General features: G+C 43.1%; 2 protein-coding genes across 9 annotated transcripts in view; both read left to right on the plus strand.

Annotated features, from left to right (window-relative positions):
* Positions 1-24,983, plus strand: part of LOC120451825 (dorsal-ventral patterning tolloid-like protein 1) — a 42,077-nt gene that overhangs the window by 8,931 nt on the left and 8,163 nt on the right. For 4 of the 8 annotated variants that reach the window (XR_005616411.1, XR_005616412.1, XM_039635798.1 and 1 more), the window contains exons 1-2: positions 23,774-23,853; positions 24,728-24,905. Coding sequence is in view for 5 of the 8 variants with exons in the window: in XM_039635798.1 (XP_039491732.1) it covers positions 23,799-23,853; positions 24,728-24,905 (233 nt within the window). In the remaining 3 variants the exon portion in view is untranslated. Of the gene's footprint in view, positions 1-954; positions 1,681-23,754; positions 23,854-24,727; positions 24,906-24,983 lie in introns of those variants that run through there. The other 4 variants (XM_039635795.2, XM_039635796.2, XM_039635797.2 and 1 more) reach the window with 3 other exon arrangements.
* Positions 3,791-24,861, plus strand: LOC120451840. The gene is made up of 3 exons (XM_039635817.1): positions 3,791-4,189; positions 13,614-15,153; positions 24,728-24,861. Exon 2 carries the CDS (start codon positions 13,675-13,677, stop codon positions 13,783-13,785), a length of 111 nt encoding a protein of 36 aa, XP_039491751.1. The 5' UTR covers positions 3,791-4,189; positions 13,614-13,674; the 3' UTR covers positions 13,786-15,153; positions 24,728-24,861.

The following is a 24,983-nucleotide window of genomic DNA, read 5'->3' on the forward strand; positions in this document are numbered from 1 at the left end:
ACACAGTGGCGTAGTTAGGTGGGGATTTGGGGATGCAGACGCCATGGAAGTTACACTCTAATTCGTCCCAAGCTCGTATACAATATACTCGTATATTAGGAAAGGCTAACTTTGGTCAATTTCTTATCACTTCCTTGTTATGAGAGTCGTCGCTTCTGTATGTACATATGTCTGTGTAAGCTTTTCTTTTTAACAGTTCGATAACAGCGAAAGCTCGTTGCTTACAGTTACATTGATATTACGTTTACGTAGGTGTAACCACCAGTTTACAGTCACAGAGCTAAAAGCTTTTAAGATGTAAACTTGCAATCCTTTGCAGTTTTTACACAAGGATGTAGAGCGAAAGCACTGTGCTATAAATGTAGCCATTATATACATACATATCCTAGGTCTAAAAGTGTTTTAAAGCGAATAAACAAATATTTTTAAAAATATTTTTTATATTTGGTCAACTTGAGCTTATTTCCGTTATAAAAAAAGATGCGCATGGAATAATATAATAATATATATGTATGTATATATATAATATAATAATAAATTACATGTTAAATTTGGTTGGCTTCAGCTCACTTCCTTTGTAGATAAAAGCACACAAAACTCTAGAAAGCGCTGAAAAACAAACATTAACCCTCAGTCAGAACCCATTTAAAAAAGAGAGTCGGGGATTTGGCTGATTGTAAAAAACAGCAAAAGGATTGCCCGTCGGCGTTAACCGAATGGGCGTGCCAGTGAAAATTGATTAAAAGTACAAGAACCCAAATGCTTTGTGATGCTGTCCGCAACCCTTTGGCGTGTAATCCCTGCAACAGCGTCTTTGGGATCGATAATCAAAGCGATTGGATTATCAAAACTTAATGGCGGTCAGCTTGAATTGTCTATTTACAATGCACACTGTATTTATTGGTTTTTAACATCGATTTAATGGCTTTGTTGGCGTTTTATATCTCATTTCAGGGCACAACATGGCCTCAGCACAGATACGACATTTCTATAACACACCAACAACAACTTCTTCAACAACAACACGACAACCTTTACAACAACAGCAGCACACGAACAACTGCTACTGCATCAAACGGAGGCAATTTCAAAAAGATACGTTTCTGTGCCACACACAAACACAAAGCGAATCAGAGGCAGCAGCAGCAGCAAGAGCAACAGCCACAGCAACATTATGCCAGTCAACACTTGCGACAGCAGCGACATCAGCAACAGGAGCAACTGCAACTGCAACTGCAACTGCAGCAGCAGCAGCAACAGATGATGTACCAGCCAGCGAATGTCGGCAGTCCTGGACCACAGATGAGAACTCGGCCAGAGATAGAGACACCCAGCACAGGATGCGAGATCCTTTGGCCGACGGTGTTGCAGGCTGCGATGTGGCTGCTGTTCCTGTCGTGCAGCAACAGCAGCTTCAGCAGGACCTGGCTGATCCTGCTGCCTTTTTGGTCGCTTCTACAGGGACTTCGGAGCAGGTTCGCCTCGCCACGAGCACTTGCCTATCACGCCTATCTTCCAAAGTCAATCAGGACTCTACGAAACAACAACGAAAGCTCTTTCAACACGGCGCCGCCACAAAGGACTGCGCTGCTGTCGGCCTCCTCACGGATATGCAAAAGTTTGCACGCTCTATATTTCCGCTGGTCATCATCTTCAATCTGCTGCCCTTATTCTATGCAGGTAAGTACTCATTCAATTGTTATTATAGTAATTGATTTAAAGTGAATTAGTGCTCGACTTTGTGTATTTTTTAATTCTGGGCTTATAGTATTAAATGCAGTATCCCTTTAGCCACAGCCACGTTAATGGTCCGGCATTGGGTGTTCTTCTTTAAACTTGTGTGAAAGTTGCTGCCCTCTTTCGCTCTGCTAAAAAATATGTAACTCTCAACCAACTCATGTAAAGCAATTTTCCTACGTCCTAAATGCCAAGTCTCGAGTGTCCAGTAGCTCGCTTTTAGCCTGCCAGTTTTAAAGATCCCACTGAGTGCTCACTGTAGACGGCTGGGTTGGTAAATAAATAATTGAAACTGTCGATGAACATTTGCAAATCTGGCCAAACAAGAACTGAACTCATTATTTATGTACGCAGCCAAATATGTATCGACTTCCAAAGGCAATACAAAAAAATTTAATGACCGGCAAAAGTGAGCGTCCCCGGCAGGAAGGAAGCAATCCGCTCCGGCGCCCCGTCCCCGTTCCCGCCCCTCCGGATCAGAGTTTTCCTCTTTTCCATTTCGTTTTTTTCAAACTGTTTGTGTGACAGTTTTATAAATTTTTTCCGCAATGGGGAGGCTGGTCATTTTTCAGAACACGCACAAAGGCAAAATATAACGAAGTTGGGGTCAGAAGAGGTTGAGGCCGAGAAGACAATGCGCTGGGCGCTCTTAATTGCTTCCCAGCCGCAAAAACAATAACAGCATAAACAGCATATTCTAGAAGACCCTTTTTGAGGCCTTTGTGGCTGCTTTAGCAAACTTATTAATTAAACGCGCTCATAATTATTTAAGGCAAGCTGCCGCCGGAGCAAATTCAATCTGTGATCATTGCCCGATAACCAGAGCTGCAGTAATCAGAGTTAGCAGGAGAATCCCCTGCTCAGCTGCCTAATGTGGCAGAAGCGAAGGCAAACAAAAGCGGTGCCATTTCAAAAGAAATCAATGACAATTCGTTAAAGGCCCCCCCGGGGTAACCGCTCTTCAATTTTCCACCCCATCCCCCAGGACACTTGCCAGGACATCATCGACATTTGAGCAGCGATTAAAGACAATTGAAGCCGCAGATGCAGAGGCAGCAGCAGTCTGCTTTCTTATCAGTTGGCGGAGCTCTCTGGCTTTTCCACTCTCTCTCTCTCTTGTGGAAAAGCTCGCGCCTGCGCTGCCAGGCCGTCCGTGTTATCATTTTACTAGAGTCCAGAGACTGCCGCTTATCAGTTGGCCAGTGAATGTTTGCTGGGTTATCCCGCCTTTGTTTGGCCCAAATAAATCGCTGACTTGGCATGCCGGACGGAGCAGGGAAAGTCAAAGACGCCAGTGCCCCAGGCACAGGTCAAAGTATCTGCGATTCGATGCCTTGGATGCCTTGTACAGCAAGAAAAAAACACACTCCCATTTATCTTGGGCGACGTTTTTGCCCTAATGAGATTTGCGCCAAATTAAATGAAATCGAAAATTAGGCGCGCCAAGTTCGTTGGCAATTTAAATTGAAGCCGCGCGGAGGCGGCAATTATCCGCACAAACGGCCAAAACGAGACGAAACGGCCAAGTCGGGCCAACGAAAGGAGCATAATGAGCGGCAGCCGAGGTTAAACAAGATTCTCACCTGTCAGCTTTGGGTCCTCCTGATGGCCTGCCACCTGGCCGCCTGGAATCTGCCACCTGCCAGCTGTCTCGAGTGGCGGATTTGGCTTTGGATGGGCGATTAAAGCGCTCGTCGGCCACTCGAACAAACAGAATCGACGGCTCATTGAGCCGCAGCGAAATGAAATCCGGGGGCAAACAACTTGAAGGATCCACTCGAGGAGGCTGCGCCAAGGAGTCCTGTGAATCCTGTGAAAGAAGTGGAAAAAGAAGTGCACAAAAACGAAATCATAAATTCAATTTGATTTATTTCACAGCCGTACTATTGGCGGTGGACTAACAACCGCCTCTCGATTTAAATGCCAGAGCTTTCACTTGATGTCATCGCAGGGTGCTCTCTCGCTTTTTCTCCGAGTTTTCTCACTTTTTCCGACTTCACTCTATGCCTTAAATGCCGTGGCAGCAGCCGAGCGCAGTCAGTCGATTTCTGTCGGCCGTGCGGCACACACACGCAACTCGCTTCTCAGCCAACTTAACCAGCTCCGGATTCCGCTTGCCACCAGCTTCTAAAGCGGCATTACATCGCATCGCAACGCGTCATTAATCGCATCGTGCGACAGGACCTCGCATCAGTTTTCGCAGCAACGCGCGCACTTTTCCCGCTTTGAACCTTCGATTAGGGTCCGCTGTCCTTTCCTTCGCAGTCCTTATTGCTTATTGCTTCGGCCTTTGCGTTTGCATTTTAATGTTTGCTTAAGCATTCCGTTTCGGTGTCAAAATCCAAAATCCGGCCAATCCAATCCCGGCGATAAGGAACGGAGAGCTCATCGCGGAATTGTTCGACACAAAAGTGAATTACAAATCAATTGAGAAAGCCCCCGGCAGCGAGACGTAAATATTCAAATGGAACCTAAATTACATATTCTTTTGAAATTGCCATGGCTGTGGTGCACAATTGAGATATGCGGGCATTTATAAGATTGTGGAGTGGGTTATTTATGGTGATCAATAGGGAAAAAAGGCTTGGGAGGTAATTCCAAGAATCAGTTGGTGGAATTAAAGACTTAAGCATCACAGGTGCTTAAAATTTAACACAGTTAGTCCATTGATTCACTGCACATTTGAAATTAAACATTTTTTGGGTGCAAACAATTTAAAATGTAAATGTTTTTGAGAACAAAACAGACTGGCAAACAATTCTAAATAAGAATACCTTAATCATTGATTACAAATGGAAATATTAAATGGAATTTCCTATAACAACTAATATGAGAGCCAATAGAGTTGCGTATTAAATTATTTATAGCCACACTTACAATGCTGCGCTTCCATTTAACATCAGTTTATGACACCTACTTCTTTGACCAAACGAGAATGGCCATGTAAATTGATTCTTGGAATCGGGCCACATGGCAATGCTATTCATCGAAAAATTCTCATTTAAGCGAAAAGGGTATTATTTGCATTGAGCGAATGTTCCTAGGATGAGTTCATGTTCAAGCGAAATCGGCGTATTCAAAAGCAAACATACAAATGCGTTATTAGTTCACATGCACAATGGCCATACATTCCTAATCGGTAACCCTGGGTGCTTTCCGTCCTTACACAGGAGGGCAATCTGGGCAACGAAAGGTTACAAAACGAACTGGAGGCAGGCAATTGTTGGGGGATTTACAGCATGGCCCTCGTATTGTTTGCAATGCAGCAATAAGTCCACACACAGACACACATGATAAGTGCGGAAAAGACCGAAGAAAAGGGCCGAATGGCGATGGAGATGGAAATCTGTCCACGGCAGGTATGACAACTTCTGCAAGGTCTCACCTGTTTCACATGTCCGCCAGCTGCTTAATTGGAGCCACACTCCAAGTCCGGGCGAACTTTCCGATTTCCGTCCATGCAACGCGTGCCACTGACAAGTGACATCTTTGATTTCCAATTTAGTACTTTTTAGATTAAAATATATTTTTGTTCGATCCTAATACGGTCCTAATATCATCGAGATACAATTTTAGTTATACGGTATAGTTGCAGAAGAAGTTATTTGAAATGAAACGAAAATAACAAATTAATGCAATTCTTTTCAAGAGATTTATACCTTGATTTTAAACGTTACAAAATTTGTTATTTTCGTTCACGTTTATTATAAGCACCCTAATAACGACAACCAATTATTCTAACCGAATTCCCAATATTCTAATATATTTGTAAACATTTTGTAAATTACTTTTCATTTTTAAATCCCGCTCACGTTTCATTGTAAGCGGTTTTCTATTGAGGTTTCATCACATTCTCAACATTCCAATTAGTTACTCAAACCTGCCTACCCAAAATTGCATCTTATTTGTAGTAATAATTACTCACGAAAAGCATTTTCCCAATTTAATCTGATGTGTATCCACACAGTCCACGAGTATCATCAACTTTCTTTTCTTTTCTTTGCTATATGCAGCAGTAAACGTAGAAAAAGTGCGATCCACTTGCAATTTGCATGCAGTTCGGCAATCGCTGCGAAATTGAAACGTGCCAAATATGCAAACAGAGGGCGGCAATCGTTTCCCACCTTGTTTGGATAGCCGACCAGGTGATAAGCAAACATAATCCAAAGGGACTCCCGTGAAAAGTCAGCGGGGGCTGGAAAAACTCAACCCTTTTTCGCCAGCTGAGGCACTGCCAGTAAATCCGGCTACTTCCACCGGGTAATAGAGAGATAAAATTTGCTACGTGTTGAAAATGTGAAGAAAAAGGAGGAAAAGGTGAAAAATGTGGAAAAGGAGGGGAGCCGAGTAACTTTGCAAATAATGTTACCCAGCCACTCGAGTGTTTAGGACCCTCACGCATAAATTATTTATTCATTTGCCGTCGCCGGATTTTTATATGCATCGTTAAAATTTCTGTTTGGGATCTCAAAGTGAATTTTCGGGACCGGAGCGAGCACCTTTGACCCGCCCCCGAAACGGAAATAAGGTTTTTACGTTGGCTATTTTATAATGAGCTGCACTGGATTCGCTTCCAGACTGCTAACTCGTTGCTCATATGGTTTTCCTTTGCTCCTTTGTTCAATTTCCACTACTGCAAGCGATTTTCCCGCCGGCTGCTCACGAGAAAAGCTACGTGCAAAACGTCATTGAGTGCTGGGCGTGGTCTCCAGTTCCCAGCGAAAGTGTTTATTTAATTCTGTTCGCGCCAGCATTTCGAAATAAAAATTAGTTTTGTTTCCGTTTTCCTGTTTGCTGCTTGCTGTTCCCAACCAAAATTATAATAATGCCCTGGGGGTGCGGACCAACGTTGCGTATGAGCGATGTTTTTTCGAAATATTTCCCCATTCAAAACGCCGACTCGAAACTAATTAGCGCCCTGTGCCGCGTGCTGGTTGTTTTGAAGGCTTTCTGCAGCAGCTTTGTCTTTTGCCAGTAGAAAGTAGCCATCGTGTCCACGTCATGTGATATAAGCTGGGAAAATATTGTTAGAAAAATGCTGCAACTTTTTCATTACATCAACTTGACGGCTGCGAAGGGAAAACTTTTTAGCAACCAGCAGGAGGAGTCGGAAAAGCGTGGAAAAGGGGAAAGCAAGAGGCTTTGCCAGCTGTGGATGCTGTTCCTTTAATTTGTATTTAGTTAGCGGACGATGCTAATGAGTTTGCTGATTAAAAAGGGACCGTCTTTTGATGTGCCACCTCTGGAATCAAATTTGCACAAGGTATACGACGAGCTTTAAGACCTTATTAACTGGCGAAAAAGAGACATGAAGTATTCGGCATGCGATCAAACAATACTCGCAACCTTTTAGCTGGCATCTCCCGCCACGAAAAGCTAATAGAAACTGTCTGAGCCAATCAACTACGAGTAGTTCCCAAAGTTGAAGTCATTCTCACTTAGCTACAGCCGGTCTATCAATCTTCTAATCTATTTGAACGGAGCAAATAGCCAGCTAAAGTTTCCCTCTTTGCATTATGAATTTATGGACCGTGGGGTAGTCGAGTGAAAACTATGCCGATTTCAATAAAAATCATTAACCGAGCACTCACAGACCGATTCGATTGAGTTTCTGTGCGGGCGGGCAGAACTTTCCGACACATTAAATATGAATGAAATGGCACGGTAATTAAGCCTAAACACAGAAAGATAAACAAACCGCGAATGATCGGAAAATGCTATGAGGTGGCGCCATCGAAATGAACTTCTTTGACCAAACACATTTCCAATCGAATTATAAATAAACAGAGGCTGCCACAACGAAAAAGGCTGCGACAGGAAGCCAATTCAAATAGCCCGAGTCAGCACTGTTCGCCAAATACCTTTTTTCCCATTTCTAATGGAATTGGCATATTAGAAGCATTGGGCCTTGGCTTTATGGCTGATTAGCCAATTTGAATTTGTAATATTTCCGGGAATCCTAACTTCTGGTTGGTAAACGCGAAATATGCCAGCGATGTGCTGCTTACAAGTTCGCATTGTTTCCGCATCTGAGGAATCTGAATTCATTTAGCTAGAAAGATGTGGCTTTAAGGCGGGAATTTCATTAATCTTTGTCGCGTGTTCCTTGGCATATTTAAATATCTCTTTTGTGATACGTGAATGCATATAAAACGAGAGAAAAACGAGAGTCGAGCATCTTTGTGTAAGCTTTTAAAATCTCCCTCATAAAAGCCAATGTGAAACATGCAACAAGCTGGGTCAGGAAGCGGGCCAAGAGAAGGCCGCCACCCACCAGCTACTGTGTCGAGGCTATACCCACACACTCTTACTGGCACACACACACCCACACACATGCCTGCATACTAGTATAAGCCCCATTCATGTGGAATACAATGAGGCCCAGACGCATGTCCAAGGAACTAAGACAAAGGATACACAGAAATCAAGTTTAAGTGCAGTTGAAGGCGGAAACGTGAGCCTCACATGTACACTGAGAGAAACTACAGGACCACGTCTCAAGTATACGTCAGGAAAGCTGATACCTGATAAATATTAATCTATTTCATTCAATCGATATAGTAGTTATAAAGCTTCCTTGGTAATAAGAAAATCCTTTTAAGGCAACGTTTTATATGGTTTTTATGGGCCTAAGATCATATTTTAAAGTTGCAATGCTACACAGCAATAATATTTCATAAATACCCGTTTCTTTTTTCACAACATTTGAATATTATTTGCTTAAATAAAACATGACGCCATAAAAGTCAACTTGAATTAATAGCTGACTATTTATACCATATTAAGGGTATTAAAATTCAAACAAATACCTTTTCACACAAAAAAAATTTATTCATGTAACATGAATGCAGAAATCGTATCCATTATCTATCAATTTAATTGCATTTTCGGCTCGTGGTGAGAGTGGTAACTCATTAAAATAATTTTTTTAATGAACAGATGATAGGGGTTTCCCAGTTCTACATTTTGGACTGCATCAAAATGGCCGGAGTTACACCTGACTTTGTATTGGTGCCTGCTCTTAAATCAGAGCCGTGCACTGGTAGTTGCCAAGTGCCGCCTAAACAAGTGCAATTATTTTAATGCACTTTCGACTTGTGACATGGCAAGACAGCGCAACAACAAGGCGACAGGCTTAAAGCAGTGCTCGAGCATTTATGCGGCTATTGTCCTGCCACACACACATACACGCACACACACTTGTGCAGAGCCACAAAGACAGTCGCAATCGGGAGCACACAGTCACAGTCACAGGCACAAACACACGGCACTCGGCGGAGAGGACTCCTTGAGTCGCATCTGCCAAGGTCGCGGCGTGCAGTTGAACTTGACAAAGGATAAATTTGCTCAGACTCGCTCGGCATTCGCCTGGCGGCTTTAATTCTGCATGCAATATCATAAACGTTTTGCTCCCCTCTCAGTTCTCAAAGCCCGTGCAATTTTCCATAATTTTTTTCTTTTTTCTGCCCGGGCCTGGAAAGTTAGGCCAGCGTTAACCCTTCAAACGATTCGCTGGTGAAACAAATTGAATTTATGTGCCAGCGCACACGACGGCACGCAGAAATGTTGCCAACGTCACTGGCAGTGCCTACGCACTCCAGGGCGCCATCTTCCGCCCCTTTTCCCCACGTTTCCCCTGTTTTCCCCACGCATGCCACCCCTTTGGTGGCCACGACATGGCCCATTTGTTCTATGACCTCTCACCCTCAGCCACCCGTTCGGTCCTTTCTCAGTTCGCCGTTCGCCTTTCGCCAGCATAAACAAATTTTGCAAATGTGCGCATAAAACTTACGAAATTGCAAAAATTTATTTTATTTCACAGCACAAACACACATACTCGTATAGAGTGCGGCAGTGACAAGCGTCTTTCCTTGGCGTTTCCTTTGTTATGAGGGGCTGCTATCCTGTCATCTTGGCCTTCTGCGTTTATCTGTGTTTGTGGCTCGTCGCCTTCTGGCGCTAATTTAATTAAGACTCATAGACAAAGAAGCCTGACGGACCGACAATATGTGTCAGTGCAATGTGTAGTAAGTCTTTTCAAGTGACTCCGACCCGACATCCCTGCCCACGAATATGCTGAAATATTACACAGAAAACCGACAATAAACAAATATAAAATAAATATCATTTCGGCCTTTTACCGTCAGTCATAAAACAGAAACGCTGGCAATTCAGTCAAGTACTTGGCCACGTTGCGTATACGACTCGATGCCTGGGCGATGGCTGCATTTCATTTAATTTACCGCCTGCCGCTCGGCAAATATGATTTTATTGATGACCCTGCGGCTTACATGTGTAAGCTAAAAATAAACTGATAAATTGACTTGTTACAACATAATTTGCCTGCTGGCAAGCTGACGTGGGAAATTTTAAGTTTTTGTGAATTGCTTTTTGGGCCAAATTACAGGTACGTGTGTGTATTAGGAGGTAAAGCAGACAGGAAAGCATCATTTATGCAGGCAAACTGCGTTTGGGGGAAAGGAGAGAGGAGGATGAGCATTTCATTAATATTAATTGACCAATTCAAAAGGACGGCAAACAAAGACCAATTGAGTCACGAATACCAGCCGTAAGAAGGGCCAAAAAGTCAGTTAGTTCCAGGCTTACTTATAGCGTTTTTAAACGCACTCAGAGCCGGGACAAATGGGCCCAAATAAATAAAAATAAATATTTCAATGGCCAAGCCTTTTATACACGAATTTGCACAGCGGGCAGCCACTAAGTGCGGCGAATCAAATGGAAAAATGGCAACTGCCACAAACATTGACAGGACCTGCTGCTGATGCCAAGTATGGCAATGCTTAATTAAAAGGTTATTTACGAAAACACGACCTCAAAACACTTTCCTACAACCTTAAGCTCGGCGAATTTGTTGTCCTTTTGGCCCTGTGAAAATTCAATTCTAGTTGCCGTTGATAACGACTGACAGCAGCTGTGGTCATTTGGTCGAGAACTGGGTAGGGCAATATTATACCCTTTACTCGTAGAGTAAAAGGGTTACTAGATTCGTTGAAAAGTAGGTAACACTTAGGTAACACAACAGCGCTTCCAACCACATAGAGTATATATCTCAGGAACTATAAAAGCTAGAAAGTTGAGATTCTTCAGCATGCAGATTCCAGAGTTGTAGACGCAGTGGTTGTTTACTCATGTTGCCACGCCCATTCTAACACCCACAAACCTCCCAAAACTGTCTCAACCACACTTTTGAATTTTATATATTTTTTTAAATTTTATTGCTTTTCTTCCGCTGTGCCAGAAAAATGTTGACATTTTTCGTTCACACTTCCACGAGCTAAATAACGGGTATCTGATAGCCCGGGAACACGACTATAGGGTTCTCCTTTGTTATACCCGTTACTCGTAGAGTAAAAGGGTATACTAGATTCGTTGAAAAGTATGTAACAGGCAGAAGGAAGCTTTTCCGACCATATAAAGTATATATATTCTTGATCAGGATCAATAGCCGAGTCGATCTGGCCATGTTCGTCTGTCCGTCCGTATGAACGTCGAGATCTCAGGAACTACAAAAGCTAGAAAGTTGAGATTAAACATACAGACTCCAGAGACAGAGAGAACAGAGAGAACAGAGAGAAGCAGCGCAAGTTTGTCGATTCAGGTCTTGTAAGTTTCTATCGATTTGCAAAAAAACTTTTTGCCACGCCTACTCTAACGCCCACAAACCGCCCAAAGCTGCCACGCGCACCCTTTTGCAAAATGTTTTGATATTTTTATACCCGTTACTCGTAGAGTAAAAGGGTATACTAGATTCGTTGAAAAGTATGTAACAGGCAGAAGGAAGCGTTTCCGACCATATAAAGTATATATATTCTTGATCAGGATCAATAGTCGAGTCGATCTGGCCATGTCCGTCTGTCCGTCCGTCTGTCTGTCCGTCTGTCCGTCTGTCTGTCTGTCCGTCCGAATGAACGCTGAGATCTCAGGAACTACAAAAGCTAGAAAGTTTAGATTGGGCATACAGACTCCAGAGACATAGACGCAGCGCAAGTTTGTCGATTCATGTTGCCACGCCCACTCTAACGCCCACAAACCGCCCAATACTGCCACGCCCACACTTTTGAAAAATGTTTTGATATTTTTTCATTTTTGTATTGGTCTTGTAAATTTCTATCAATTTGCCAAAAACCGTTTTGCCACGCCCACTCTAACGCCCACAAACCGCCCAAAGCTGCCACGCCCACACTTTTGAAAAATGTTTAGATATTTTTTCATTTTTGTATTAGTCGTCTAAATTTCTATCGATTTGCCAAAAAACTTTTTGCCACGCCCACTCTAACGCCCACAAACCTGCACTTCTACTAGCTGAGTAACGGGTATCAGATAGTCGGGGAACTCGACTATAGCGTTCTCTCTTGTTTCATTTTTGTATTCGTCTTGTAAATTTCTATCGATTTGCAAAAAAACTTTTTGCCACGCCCACTCTAACGCCCACAAAGCGCCAAAAACTGTCCGTGTTGAAGACTCTCCTTTGCACTTCCACTAGCTGAGTAACGGGTATCAGATAGTCGGGGAACTCGACTATAGCGTTCTCTCTTGTTTTTTTATTCCATTCAGCTCACCTTCCATTTGGCACTGCAGAAACTTATCAAAGGTTCCAAGTTTTGGTTCCTGTTTTGGCCAGCAATGTCGGCGTTCATTCAATGGTGTCAGCCATTTTCACTTTAGCAAAAAAAAACGGCGATAAAGTGAACATTTATTTGATGACTTTATACCCTTCGAACAATGGCCGATATCTTGAATGCATGGTACGCTTAAGCAAAATATGATTTGGGATACTTAATAAAAAAATATTCTTACTGATTTTCTTTCGAAATGTTAATCACATGTAATCGCTTTAGTTGGGATTTTTATGTAGGATATAAGCGTAATGTATATTGGTAAGTAGTCAGATAATGATCTATCTATCCATTGGCGCAAATAAAAATATAAAAATATAAATAATTGTGCAACATGTATGAATTGACCTTTTTAAAAGAGCATTCAACGTTTTGCTAGAGCCGCGAAAGCATCTCGCAATCAACTCGATATTATTTTTATGTTTTATTTTCGCTTCTCAATGTATCGAATGGATGGCTTGTCAAGTTTTGTTTCGTTGTAATTGAATTTTCGCCCCCCTTTGGAGTGGTGCACAGCAGCGATAATTAAGTATACGTGTCGTAAGCCCGAGCTGCCATGCCAGGACTTATAATGCACTGGCAATTATTGTCGGGCTGGCGGAAGATGAGCAGTTCAGCTCAGCAGCTCAGCAGCTATTAGACAGGATAATAGACACTTGAAATTGCATTCGGGTGGAGAAAAGTGCAAGGACCCACTCTCTCCGGCCGGACAGGACAGCATTAATCATGTGTCAGTGGCAGACAAAGGACTCGGTCACTCTGGGACAGCTCGGCTCGCCCTTATGGGTTGTGATTTTTGGCCGAATCCCCACTCGAGTCACTCTTGATGAAGTGCGTGAGTGAGCCGGGTGGTGTGAGTGGGCATGGGCGTGGGCAAGGGTATGGGTATGGGCATGGCCATGGGGAGGGATATCACACATACGCACTGGTGGCGACAAGTTTTGGGCTGTCCACAGGCTGTCGGGCATTTCATGCACAGTCGAGCGGCTGATAGGCAGCCCTCGCAATTTATGGCAGGCAATTTGTATCTGTGGGTGGTTGGTGATAGCAGATAGGTGGTGGTTATGGCATTTGTCAGTGCCATTCATAGTGGGTGTAGGGGGTGGGGATTTATGACAAGTGATGGCCCAGTGGATCGAACGATAATCTCTACTGTGCACAGCCAGGCAATCTCAATCGCAGTGGCACATATGCAAATTTGCCAATTCCCACCTCACCTTCTCTCCCAAACAAATACAGATAGAGCACACATCGAAGCCAATTCAAAAGTGAGGCACTAGGAAGCAAAAAAGAGTCCCGCATGAGTAACAGCGCCATGGTGGCCGTGGCCATCTGCTGCATCCTCGTCCTGCTGGCCGTCTTCATCGTGATCATCATAGTGGTCGGGCAGACCATCGAGGAGCCCAAATGAGACATGCTCCAGCTGGGACCCGGCAACTTCCCAGATGGATAACAGAGGCCCCCTCAAAATTGTTAGTTTGCTGGGGCCGCCAGCAAAAATTTCGTTGCCACCTCATCAGCATCTGCAGCATTCGCAAAATCATCATCAACATCACTTTCACCCGGCTGAAAAATTAGCAGAGGAAACAGAAGAATCAGGAGGAGCAGAAGTAGCAGGAAGAGCAGGAGAGGAGCACGTGGAGTGGAGTAAAAGCGTCCCATCGTCAGTATCCATTGGCTGTGATGTGAAATATTTTGAATTTGTGAAGCAAAAATCAATCGAGAAATCAACCCAACACAAAAGGAGCTACTAAATTTTGGAACATTCCGCATGCTAATAACACAAACATCTTCATGTAGCATTTCTGTGTGTTAAGTGTTGTTAATATAAATGTATATATAGACACACAATCTATGAATACAAAAATATATAGATATCTAGAAATACTTACGTAATTATATATGGATATATGGATATATAGATATATATATATATGTGTAACCCAACCGTCGTAAAGTTGCGTTCTTTTTTATAAAAGTGTTGTTAACAAACCGATTTTTATTGATGTTTTAAAGATGTTGAATACAACATATATACCATATACATGCATACACACACGAAAGTGGAATAAGTTTATATTAAAAGTCCGGCGATGTCAGAATTGATGAGCGGAAAACCTGGGAAACAGAAAATGAAACGATTAAGAATGGAAATGAATGGAAATTGGAGAAGCAGGACAATAGGGAATGCAACTGGAGAGCTCAATTGTTTAATATACCGTAAGATCATATCAATTCGGAATGATGCCAGCAATTGCACTTGTTAATTGCACAGCAATGAAGGTAGATCCCTTGTGGGATTCTCAGCGGGAACTGGAGCAAAGATATAGCTACTTGAATATATGGAAGATATGAATTATATAGCAGAGGAGATATGCATTTTATATATCAAAAACTTTTGGATAAGTTTTACGTGTACGTGTACCTAAAAGTAGCCACATCTCGTGAATAGAATATAAGCTGTTATTAACTATGAAACTTACTCACTTAAAATCAAATGGACTAGGAAACTTCAAGCACCACAAACTATAATTTAATTGGACCCCAACCAAACAACCAACTACTCCGATTAAATCAATTCAACGCAGAACGTACGTGCGCTCTAAAGGATAATAAAAAGAACTTCCACTCAATTCGACTCAATTCAGTTTTAATCAATGCAAATGCCAGGCTCAGCGAATACAATATTCAACAAATGATCAACGCGCGGCGCATAAATTAATATATTAATTAATTACAAACATCAACAAAAGTAGGCGAAGTCAGAGAAGAGAACAAGGTAAGCCGAACATTTTAACGTGTTGTAAAAAACGTTCTGAATAGTTTTACAGAAAGACTCTTCGAGGCTTAAAGATACATAGATCGACCGACTTAACGAGGACGAGGACGAGGGTGGGCAATAAAGTTTCATTGCTGCTGAGGCCCCTGTCAATTTGATTAAAATTGATATGTCCAGTTAATGGGGCAACTGGAAAGTCCTCCATGTAGTTTGGATGGGCCCGATCCCAGAGGGAACTCCAGGATGCCGGACAAAAAGTCAACTTGATGAGTATTTCCACCTCAGTCCGCATCAAGTAATCATAAAGTGATGGAAATTCAATTTACACAGCATTAAATATGGCACAAATGGAGCAGCCTTGTGGGTGGGTGGCAATTTATGTGTGTTTTCATGTTTTGTGTTTGTGTGGTTTATTATTATGCAGATTAGGGCAAGTTCTACCTTTACCTTTTGGCTTTGTCCCGACTTCATCCACTTGATTTCCTGCTGTGTCCTGGGTGTGCATAAAAAGCCGCCCCCAGCAGCTTGAACACGCCCCCTGCCCTTTCGCCGCAACCTCCATATGCAAATTACGTTTCATTTTGAATTTGTGCTACCTTCTTGCCACACACACACACACACCCGCACACCTGCACACCCGCACACTCGCACACTTTATGGCCATTCAATTCCTTGGCCAAATTGAAGCTGACGGCAAATGTCACGTTTTATGACTGCGTTTGCATATCAACAGTGTGCGAGGTGTGTGTGTCGAGGGTTTTCGAGCTGCATCCGCTCCTGGAAGCACACTCGAAATGGTCGAGTGCCTATCTGGTTTTTCACTTAGTCGGCATTATGCAAATGCGGCGCTGCTTCCAATTTCAATTTGTTTGTTTATGAATTGCTACTAACACAAATTAATTGTCCAATTCCAGGGCAGATCGTGGGCGGCGTTCGGTGGGCGCGGATGTGAATCGCAATCGCAGTCTGATGCTGCATTTGAATCTGAATCTATTTCCAAGTCCAAATGCGACAGTACGCAAAAGCAATTACCCAAAGGAAATTGCTCAATTAGGAAGTCGAAATCGACAGCCAAACTAAAACGCACAACAACTGGCAAAAACAGGGGCGAAGGAGGCAGATTAAACTAAACGCCGACCTATTTAAGTAGATACATTTTCCAAGATTTAAGATGACGAGATTTATGTAGTTAAATATTAGATTTTAAATATGTGGCTTAAATTCACTTTAAATTGCATAGTGTTACAAGTGCAGATAAAATTGGTCGATTTATGAAATAATAATTTGCACAATAGCTACTTTATTTCTTTTTTCTCCTCCTTCCACTGACTAGAAAAAGTTTTCTCCTTCAGTGATTTTTCCAGAAGTAGAACTATCTCATTATTTTCGATTACATTTGCATGAGGAAGGCCTCACAATGGCAGCCTGATGCCAGATAGCTCCAGGAATTGCATTCGGCAGTCAGCGATGTGTAAAGCGCAGATAGAGGATGTCCACCTAATGTTGGCAGGACCAAGGACGAAGTGCGTGGGGATGGGGCATAAACTGCTGCCTAATGACTAGAAATTTAATGCAGTTTTGTGGAATGTAGCAAAACCAATTGGCTGGCTAGTTTTCAGGGTGGATTTTCGCAGCAGTCATGGCCACGAAAGTGGAGTGGCCGAAATGGCGCTGAGTCAACAGCCAATTAATCAATTTAGCCAGCCCTCAAGCTGTCTAGGCCATCAATTTAATGTGGGCACGTTAAGAACAACGGTCTTGTGTTGCCGGGATGTAACAAATGCCAACGTTTTTAAAACCAAATTACAGCCGTGCAAAATGAATCGACAACAAACAGAGATTTGGCCCACCGAACACACACAACGGACATATTTTTCATCTGTGGCACATTCCGGATGCTTTTGTTATTTCGAAGCTGCAAGCTGCTTTCGCTTTTTTGACCGTGTCGCTACGCATTTTAATGCCGCCAGCGAGGCGGGCCCAGATTTATGCCCATTTATTGAGCATAAGTGTTGGCAATTTATGAACCCCCCACTCCAAAATGGCATTTTAATAAGCGACTAAGAGTGTGTCTGTGTGTGTGTGCTGTTGGATGTCTTTGTGCTGAAATGAAGATTTATAAACCGCCACGAGCTGTTTTTCAACTGCCGAAAGTCGGGTTCAGCACACCCATAAATCTCCCACAGAATCTTGTTTAGTTTATTGAATTATCAACGTGCGGATGTGAGTGTGTGTGTATCTGTGTGTGCGTGTGCATGTAGGCTTGACATTGTCTGACATAAAACTAAAGGAAATATCAAACACGTGCGCCAGTCGCAGGCCACTTATGTAAATACATTTCCCCTTGACATCCCCGCAAACGTTTATATTTATAGTTTTATTTGTCTAAGGTTTGCCGGAGCGGCATTAAAATTTAGTCCCGTTTTCTACTTATCTACATCTCGCGTATTTTCCCCATTTTGCCATACAATCAGATTGCCTTCCACGGCACACGCATTTCCACTTAATTTTCCTGACTCATTTAAATAAATTTGCTTGGTTTCTATGGCCTTAAGTATGCGGAACACGTTTTAGAGCAAATCTGTGAAAAATAATTTTCTGTAGCATTATTCTGGGGCCGACATCATTGACTTGCAATTATGGAAAATACTGTGAAATCAATGTATTTCTTTTAAGTAAGAATATAACGCATTCTGCCGGAAGACCTAGAAAAACTTTTCCGAAAAATAATAAGGTCCAGTGGCGCAAAACCCAAAAGACCGCACAGGAAAAGAGAAGTCAATGAAGTGCTGCACTTGGAATGGCAAACCGAAACACAAAACTTGCCACACACACACACACAAATACACACATAGCAACACCGATGAAGAAAAACAACAAATTAAAACTTTAAGCTTCGAGGCGCCGCAAAGGAATTATTTCAATGTCTAAAATCTTAACATTGACAGCAGATGCTGCAGAAAAGGGGCACTAGATCAGGGTTACGGCACAGTGCAGGCCACTTCAGAGGCAGCCCCATCGTGCAGCATGCAGCGAGTCCAAATGGAAACCCGTGCGCCATCCTACCATGCTGAAACCCCCTGCGATGTGCACTTGGCATCAATCAATAATTGCCCATTGAAGGCAGCTGCTGGAAGACTAGCTGGTTGGATGGGTTGGGCTTGGGTTGGGTTCGGATGAGTTGGGTTGGCTGCTCCAACTGAGGATGCCACACGCCATGATTGATTAGCGGCATGCAACACGAGGTGCTTCAGCAGAAACCCGACTAGACAGCATAATGTAGCGCTTATCGAACTGAGTCCTTTTGCTGCTCTGCTGCTCATTGCGCCTCCCACCTCCACACCTTCCCTTCGATCCTTTAGTTCCTTTCTTTTCCGTGCCATGGCCACAGGACTGGCTGCTGGTGATATTGCATTGTATCTTTGAAATCGCCTGCGCTGGCAGGACACTCAAGGATGCTCGAGTGGCAGTCGGTGTTCTTATCTGCCCCCTCAAATCTCTTTGACTGCCTCTTGCATTTCCATTATGTCAATTTGCTCCTTCTTCTCGGGTCATTTAATTGCCATCCCTTATTAACCTCTGCAAAGATGTGAGATGCATCCGGCACCTTTACACTTCAAACTTATGTTGTGGATGCCATTTTTCCATAATTTATTAACTTAGCTGCCCTCGGAACTTTGGATGTATCTTTAAGATACGTCTACGTATTTAAATCTTCATTATTATGTGATAATTGTGAATGCCTTCGATAATTGTTTTCCGCGCAGCTCTTTCATCTCGGAAAATCACTTAATACATATTGACTCTTTTTTCCCTCTTTCGTTGCAGGTACGTTCGCAAGAGTCAATCAAAAGCGTGAGTAGCAGCCACAGGCAATTTTATTATTTGCCACTTATCGATATAAAAGTTCTTGGTTCGACGTAGTCAAAAGTTCAATGTTGAAGCGGCCCTCAATTGCAGTCATCGAGTTCAGGGATCTCGGCAAAGTGCATAAATAAATGCAAAAGAGTTTAGGCCAAAGCCAGAGGACGGATCTCAAGTGGACTATAAGGTTGACCAAAAGTTGGGCATAACTCGGGCTGCTTTGCTTTGTGTTTCTCTGTGACCCCCGGGGCGTATGCATGATATTAATTATGAATTTAACCCGCTCGCAGAGCAACTAATGAGCTTCAAGATATTCACTTGAATTTAATCACCCAACTAATTGGCCATAAATTAGTCTCAATTTAATTAATAGCCAGCGCAAATATGCACTTAGGACCCTGCAACATAATATGCATAATTATGCCAGCCACCTCCACTTCGAAATAACCAGCCCCAAAGCCAGAACCAAAATCCAGCCTTGAGTGTCTCAAACGCCAGCTGTGTCTAAGATCCCCATCCATAGTCATAAAATCTCATCATCATCCTGGGACATCAGCACTCACCTGCCTTCGTCTTAATCAACGCGTTTTATCGCCATGATTTTATTTTTCGGCCTGGAATAAACTATTAGGAAAACTCATTTTCATGAAAATCCACTTTAATTGCTGTTACCGTCGTCGGCGTTTTGTTGCCAAAGTTGTTGCCATTTTCCCATCTGGGGTTTTGGTTATGGCAGCAAGCCAGTCAGATATAATCCACTGAGGAAATACAAGTTATCTGCAGTGTGTGGTTTACAATTATTTCCGAAGCATCTTTTAAGCATCTGCTTAAAAACTGCCAAAGAACATGACATGATTTTTGCAAAGTTCTTGTCGCAGTGTTTTTGATTTGGCATAAAACAATTGGAAAATGCTAGCGTGGCAAGTGGAATTAGCTAGTAGAGCTTGTCAGAAACAAAATGTGTCAACTCAGAGCAGCCTCATAAAACATTAAACACGGCATCCTGTCATTCTCTAAGCTTTCGTTAGGATTTTCTCTCAGTGAGCCCCTCAAGAATCCGTGTATCAGAACGGCATGCCAGTCAGCAATAAAACAACATAAGGCGCTGTGCCGTCCCTCTGGTTTTGGGCCTCGTATTTGGTGAACGGTGTTACTTGTAAATTTAACGCAAATTGTCTGTAACATGAGCTCCTCCACGAAGGTGTCGCAGGGGATGCCGGAGGCAGGGGCAGGGAATGGGAGTGGTACTGGAGGATGGGTCTGTGGTCGACTGGTTTTGGGGAAGGCTCATACAAGGACACTACGGGTGGCGGTGTAAGTGCCGACAGCAGTGTCAGCCATTAAATTTTCAAGAAGTGTGTACTCGAGCAGGAAACCCGGGCAGACAGCAGCAGGCGGCAGGATCAGGTGATGGGGAACTTACCGCAGTAGACAGCAGCAGCACTGAAGATTATATGTTCAGAAGGGCGACAAAAGTGTCGCAATGAAATGAGCCCGCAAAGAATGTCTCGATTTAAAAAGTAACTTGAACGTACGCCTCGCGTAAGTAGTTTTCCCTTTTTTGATTGAAAGTTTAAAAGTTTCACTAAACTCACACGAAAAAGTATATACAAGGGCCTAAGCTTCGGTATGCTAGAGTTCATGAACAAGTGAAAATGTGTAAAGTACATACATACAATCGAAGAAAAACAATTCTAAGGAGATTAGTACAGATTTCCTGAGTGGCTTACAAATTGAATTAATATTTGAAAAATGATTAGGAATGGTCTTTGTATTCAAAATGTTCCATCTCCAAGGATATTCAATGGAATTTCCAAGATACTATATCCTTGGAGATGCAAATATCTCAGTGGTGAGATACTTCCGTTTGGGATTATTAAATTCTAGAGAATCCAAGGCACATTCCCTGTTGTCGCCTGGCCCAACTTGTGTGCGTGTGTGGGTGAGTGTCGGTTGGGTTATCAGTGGTATTACGTGCCTCCTGGGGAACGTTTTCGTCATCGGCATCATCGTCATCGTCACCGTCAGCGTCTTGGTCTCGGTCTCGGTCTCGGTTTGGGTTACGGTCCGGGAGCATTTAGCGACACGCATCCTTGGGGCGCTATTTGCGCCTCGCCGCAGGCTGAGGTGTGTGTGAGCCTGCCAGTTCCTCGTCCAATTACACCTGTTCGCAAACGGTAAATATATTTAGCAGACAACTTGTTTTCCCAATGGAATTGCTGCCATTTAGCAGCTTTTCATTGCTTCAGTTAGTTTTCACTGCACGCAATTAAAAGCTGCTGCATTGTACAGGCTTTGTTCCATCTGCGATGGCATTGAAACCGAGGCGCAGCCAACAAAAGGTGTAAATTAACATAATGACAGGGGCGTCGAGGGACGTTGAGCGAAAGGGGGCTTGATGGCAAGAAAACAAATGCCGGAGCAGAAGAGCAAATGCGTTGCCGAACACAACAAAAATATTTATGGCGATGCAAATGGCGTCTGCATAAAATTTATTGACACTTTACTGCGCATTGTCATTGCGGTGCGAAAAGCGGGCGGCAGTGCGAGGGGGTGGGGCAGCTTCCGCTTGCCAGCGTTTTGTGCTGCGGTTGACATTGCTACGCCCATCGTCACGGCCACGCCTCTAGTTTTTCTACGCGGTAAGCGCGGATTACAAGGGTACACATTCACATTATATGGTATTCGCGAAAAGGGGGCCCACCGGAAAACCGGAAAGCCCTAAAAACGCGTAGTCCTAGGTACTAGATTATTTGTTGATAAATATTTGAAAATAGCATACCTTTACCAACAGGATTCTCAGAGCGCTGATATTTGGATATCGTAGCATACTTTTAGACACTTTAATAAATAGTTCTGAAACACTGTTCCTTTCTGTAGGCCACGAAGTTGTAAGAAATCCAAATCCATGACACAAATTGTTTTTTATGTTCTTACTCAGATAAATATATAAACTAGCCAGATGCCATAAGTTATGCGATACATCTGAACGCAGGGTATCGCATTGTCCAGAAACTTTTCCCTAGAGTTCTTTATATTTTTTGTGGCACGTAGTCAGCCTTGCGTCGCTGCACGCAACGTGTGTTGGTGTGCGGGGGCGTGAGGTGGGTGTGTGTGAGTGCCACACAAATCCGCTTTCATTTTAATGAGCAAACTTTTGCTCGTGCGCCATTTATTTGCTGTTTAGTAAACTGCATTTCGGATAAAATGTCGCGGCTCAGTATGTGTGCATGTGGGTGTGGGTGTGGGTTTTCGAAAATTAATTTCAAACACCCAAACGCGGGAAACAAAGGCGGTTAGCAGGGATAATCGCACAGATCGCTTGCCTAAAGGGATTCTATTCGGTTGCGTGAATTATTAAGTGGAAATTATGTAAACGGCTTAGTTGGGGCTTTGGCCAACACAATGTTGACATGGAGTATACAGTATACGGTGGTGAAATCACAAAATCAATAGGCAAACCGTTTAGTCAGTTAAATTCGAGGCCGTCATTTATCCCAGTAGTTTTCCGAATTTGATTTCCACCCAAACTCAAACCCAGCCCGTACTTTGGGCAACTGCGAACCGCAGCTGCAGCTACACAGCCACAAAAGCCAACACAAAGCATGGCCCAAACCGACCTTCTCCCCGAAAATCAAACACATCCGTCGGTCGACTCATTTATTATGTGCTCCCAAACGAATTTAATTACAAACGGAACGCCCCCAAGGCTTTGGTTAATTTGTAACCGCTGTGGCCATTTATGTGGAATTTAAAGCTGTCAGCTAAACGCAAATTGGATCAATCATAATTTTGCGGATGCCTAAAATGAATAGTTAATAGTTAAACAACTATTTACACAGGTGTTAAGCCCGTCTCAAATGAATAAAAACATATTTACCATAGTAATAAAATATATGCAAATTACAAACCAACTAATACAAATGATACAAAAAGACCATATATTAAATGCAGAGATGAAAAGAATATTTAGTAGTCCTGACTTGTTATTCTCTTGAACAAAATTTGTGCTAAACTAACGAAAGTCCAAAGTTCAAGTTACAAGAAAAGCAATAGTTGCCTACACACTCCTGTGCCTCTTGCTTTTGATGGTATTTCAGCAATTTGAAGTTCATCGAGCTAAGGCCAGAGTAGTTATATTCCATTTATTAAACTAATTAAAAATATAGCAGAGTGTTTTCCATGGAAGAGTCTAATAAAAGGCTTACGGGGTTTTGGAAGTTAAAAGAAGTGGATGCTGCTCGAATCACCCTGAACAATGCAGCGCAGTGTGTATCTGTGTGTGTGTTTTGGAAAGCTCTTAATAATTTCCGCTGGCTTTGGCACACAGAAACAGGCACTCGTAGTTTACGTTACGTATACGCCACGGCAGCCGACGCACGTCGAGTACATGAGTTTCCTTTCCCAGCTGCACTATCGGTGGATTCGCTTATCGTGTGGCTAGCACCCATACCCATACCCACACCCAAGCCTAATGCTGAAAGCTAAAAGCCATTTTGATAGATAGATGCGGAGCGTGTGAGCAAACAAACAAATGGACAGACGGTCGGACAGCTTGTCATAAAGTCGAGAAGCGCATTTCCATGTTGGGCGTCAAGTTGTGACTGAAACAGAGCAGGTGCCCCAATCCAAGCATATTGAAATCATTAACGCTGTCTATTTGTCTACCCCCCGTTTTCAAACCACCCCTCGAAACACACCCACTCCGCCCACCACCACCTACAACCCACCGTGCAGGCGGTGCTCATTTAAAGTCGAACGGCGCCGACGGAGAGCCTTGGATGCAGCCGGTGGTGGCCTATTTGGAGGTGTCGTCGCGACCCATGAAATCGCCAAGTAGGTGGCGCCATCTCACCCTTTCTCTCTTTCCCTCTCCCCCCACAAACAGCCAAACAACCAACCACCAACCACCAACCACCCACCACCCAACACCACTCACACACACACCGCCTCAAGTTCAAGTCCCCCTCTCGATGTGTGTGTGTGCGCCTTGGGCCGCGCGCGTGTGTGTTTGCTTTTTGGTGCGCGAGTGCCTGCAATGCGCGCCCGTAGTTAACAGTTGCGTTTTACTGTCCACCCGTAGTTCCAGTTGCCCTAGTTGACCAACTGAAATCGCTTCCTAGTTGTACACATAGCAAACGAAAACCAAACACCCGCCAGAGAAGAAGTCAAAAGATTAGATCTGAAGTGCGCATAAAGTGTAACTATGCTATCTAATCAGCTAAATAGTTTAATCCTGCGTATTTGCTGACATTATTAAAAAAGAATTAACTAAATGATATTGAAATGAAAGCAGTTTAACAGGATTCATAAAATACATTCGCTTTATGAACAATCAAAACGTAAATAAAAGATGAATTGTTATGATTCTATGAGATGATGCTTTAAGCTTAGAATCATATTAAAATTAAAATTAAAAGAATTATTTTTGATATCTATAGTGGATTTTTCAAAGATCCCTAGCTGGAGTTTCATAAGTAAATTGCTGATATTTTTCTCTGTGCACACAAAGCCATACACACCCACACATTGACATGCCTTGTTAACAGCTCTTGTTCCGCTGCAACGTTCTGTGTATGTGTTCTGTATTGCTGTGTGTGTCAATGTCTAGTCTATATCCCCGCAGTAAACAGTAAACATCCTGTAAACTTATCAATGGCCATGTGGTGGGCCAACTTCGCCGCCCCACTTTTCTCGTCCTTTTCCACAGAGTGTGATCAGACCTTCGTGTCGCGGATCGGTGGACCCCAGAATGGCAGCTTCTCGGCCCCGCTGCTGCACAACCATCGCAATCACTCGCGCCAATGCCTCTACACCTTCCTAGCAGGACCTGGCCAGCGCGTCGAAGTAGTTTTTAAATCGTTTAATTTAAGAGGAAGTCCGCCAGAGTAAGTGCAAATTGAATGAACGGCGCAAATTCGCCAGACACACTTATACTTCCTTCTCTCTGCTTACTCCCATTTCCA

The sequence above is a fragment of the Drosophila santomea genome, chromosome 3R, assembly GCF_016746245.2.
Source record: "Drosophila santomea strain STO CAGO 1482 chromosome 3R, Prin_Dsan_1.1, whole genome shotgun sequence".
NCBI classification, from domain to species: domain Eukaryota; kingdom Metazoa; phylum Arthropoda; class Insecta; order Diptera; family Drosophilidae; genus Drosophila; species Drosophila santomea.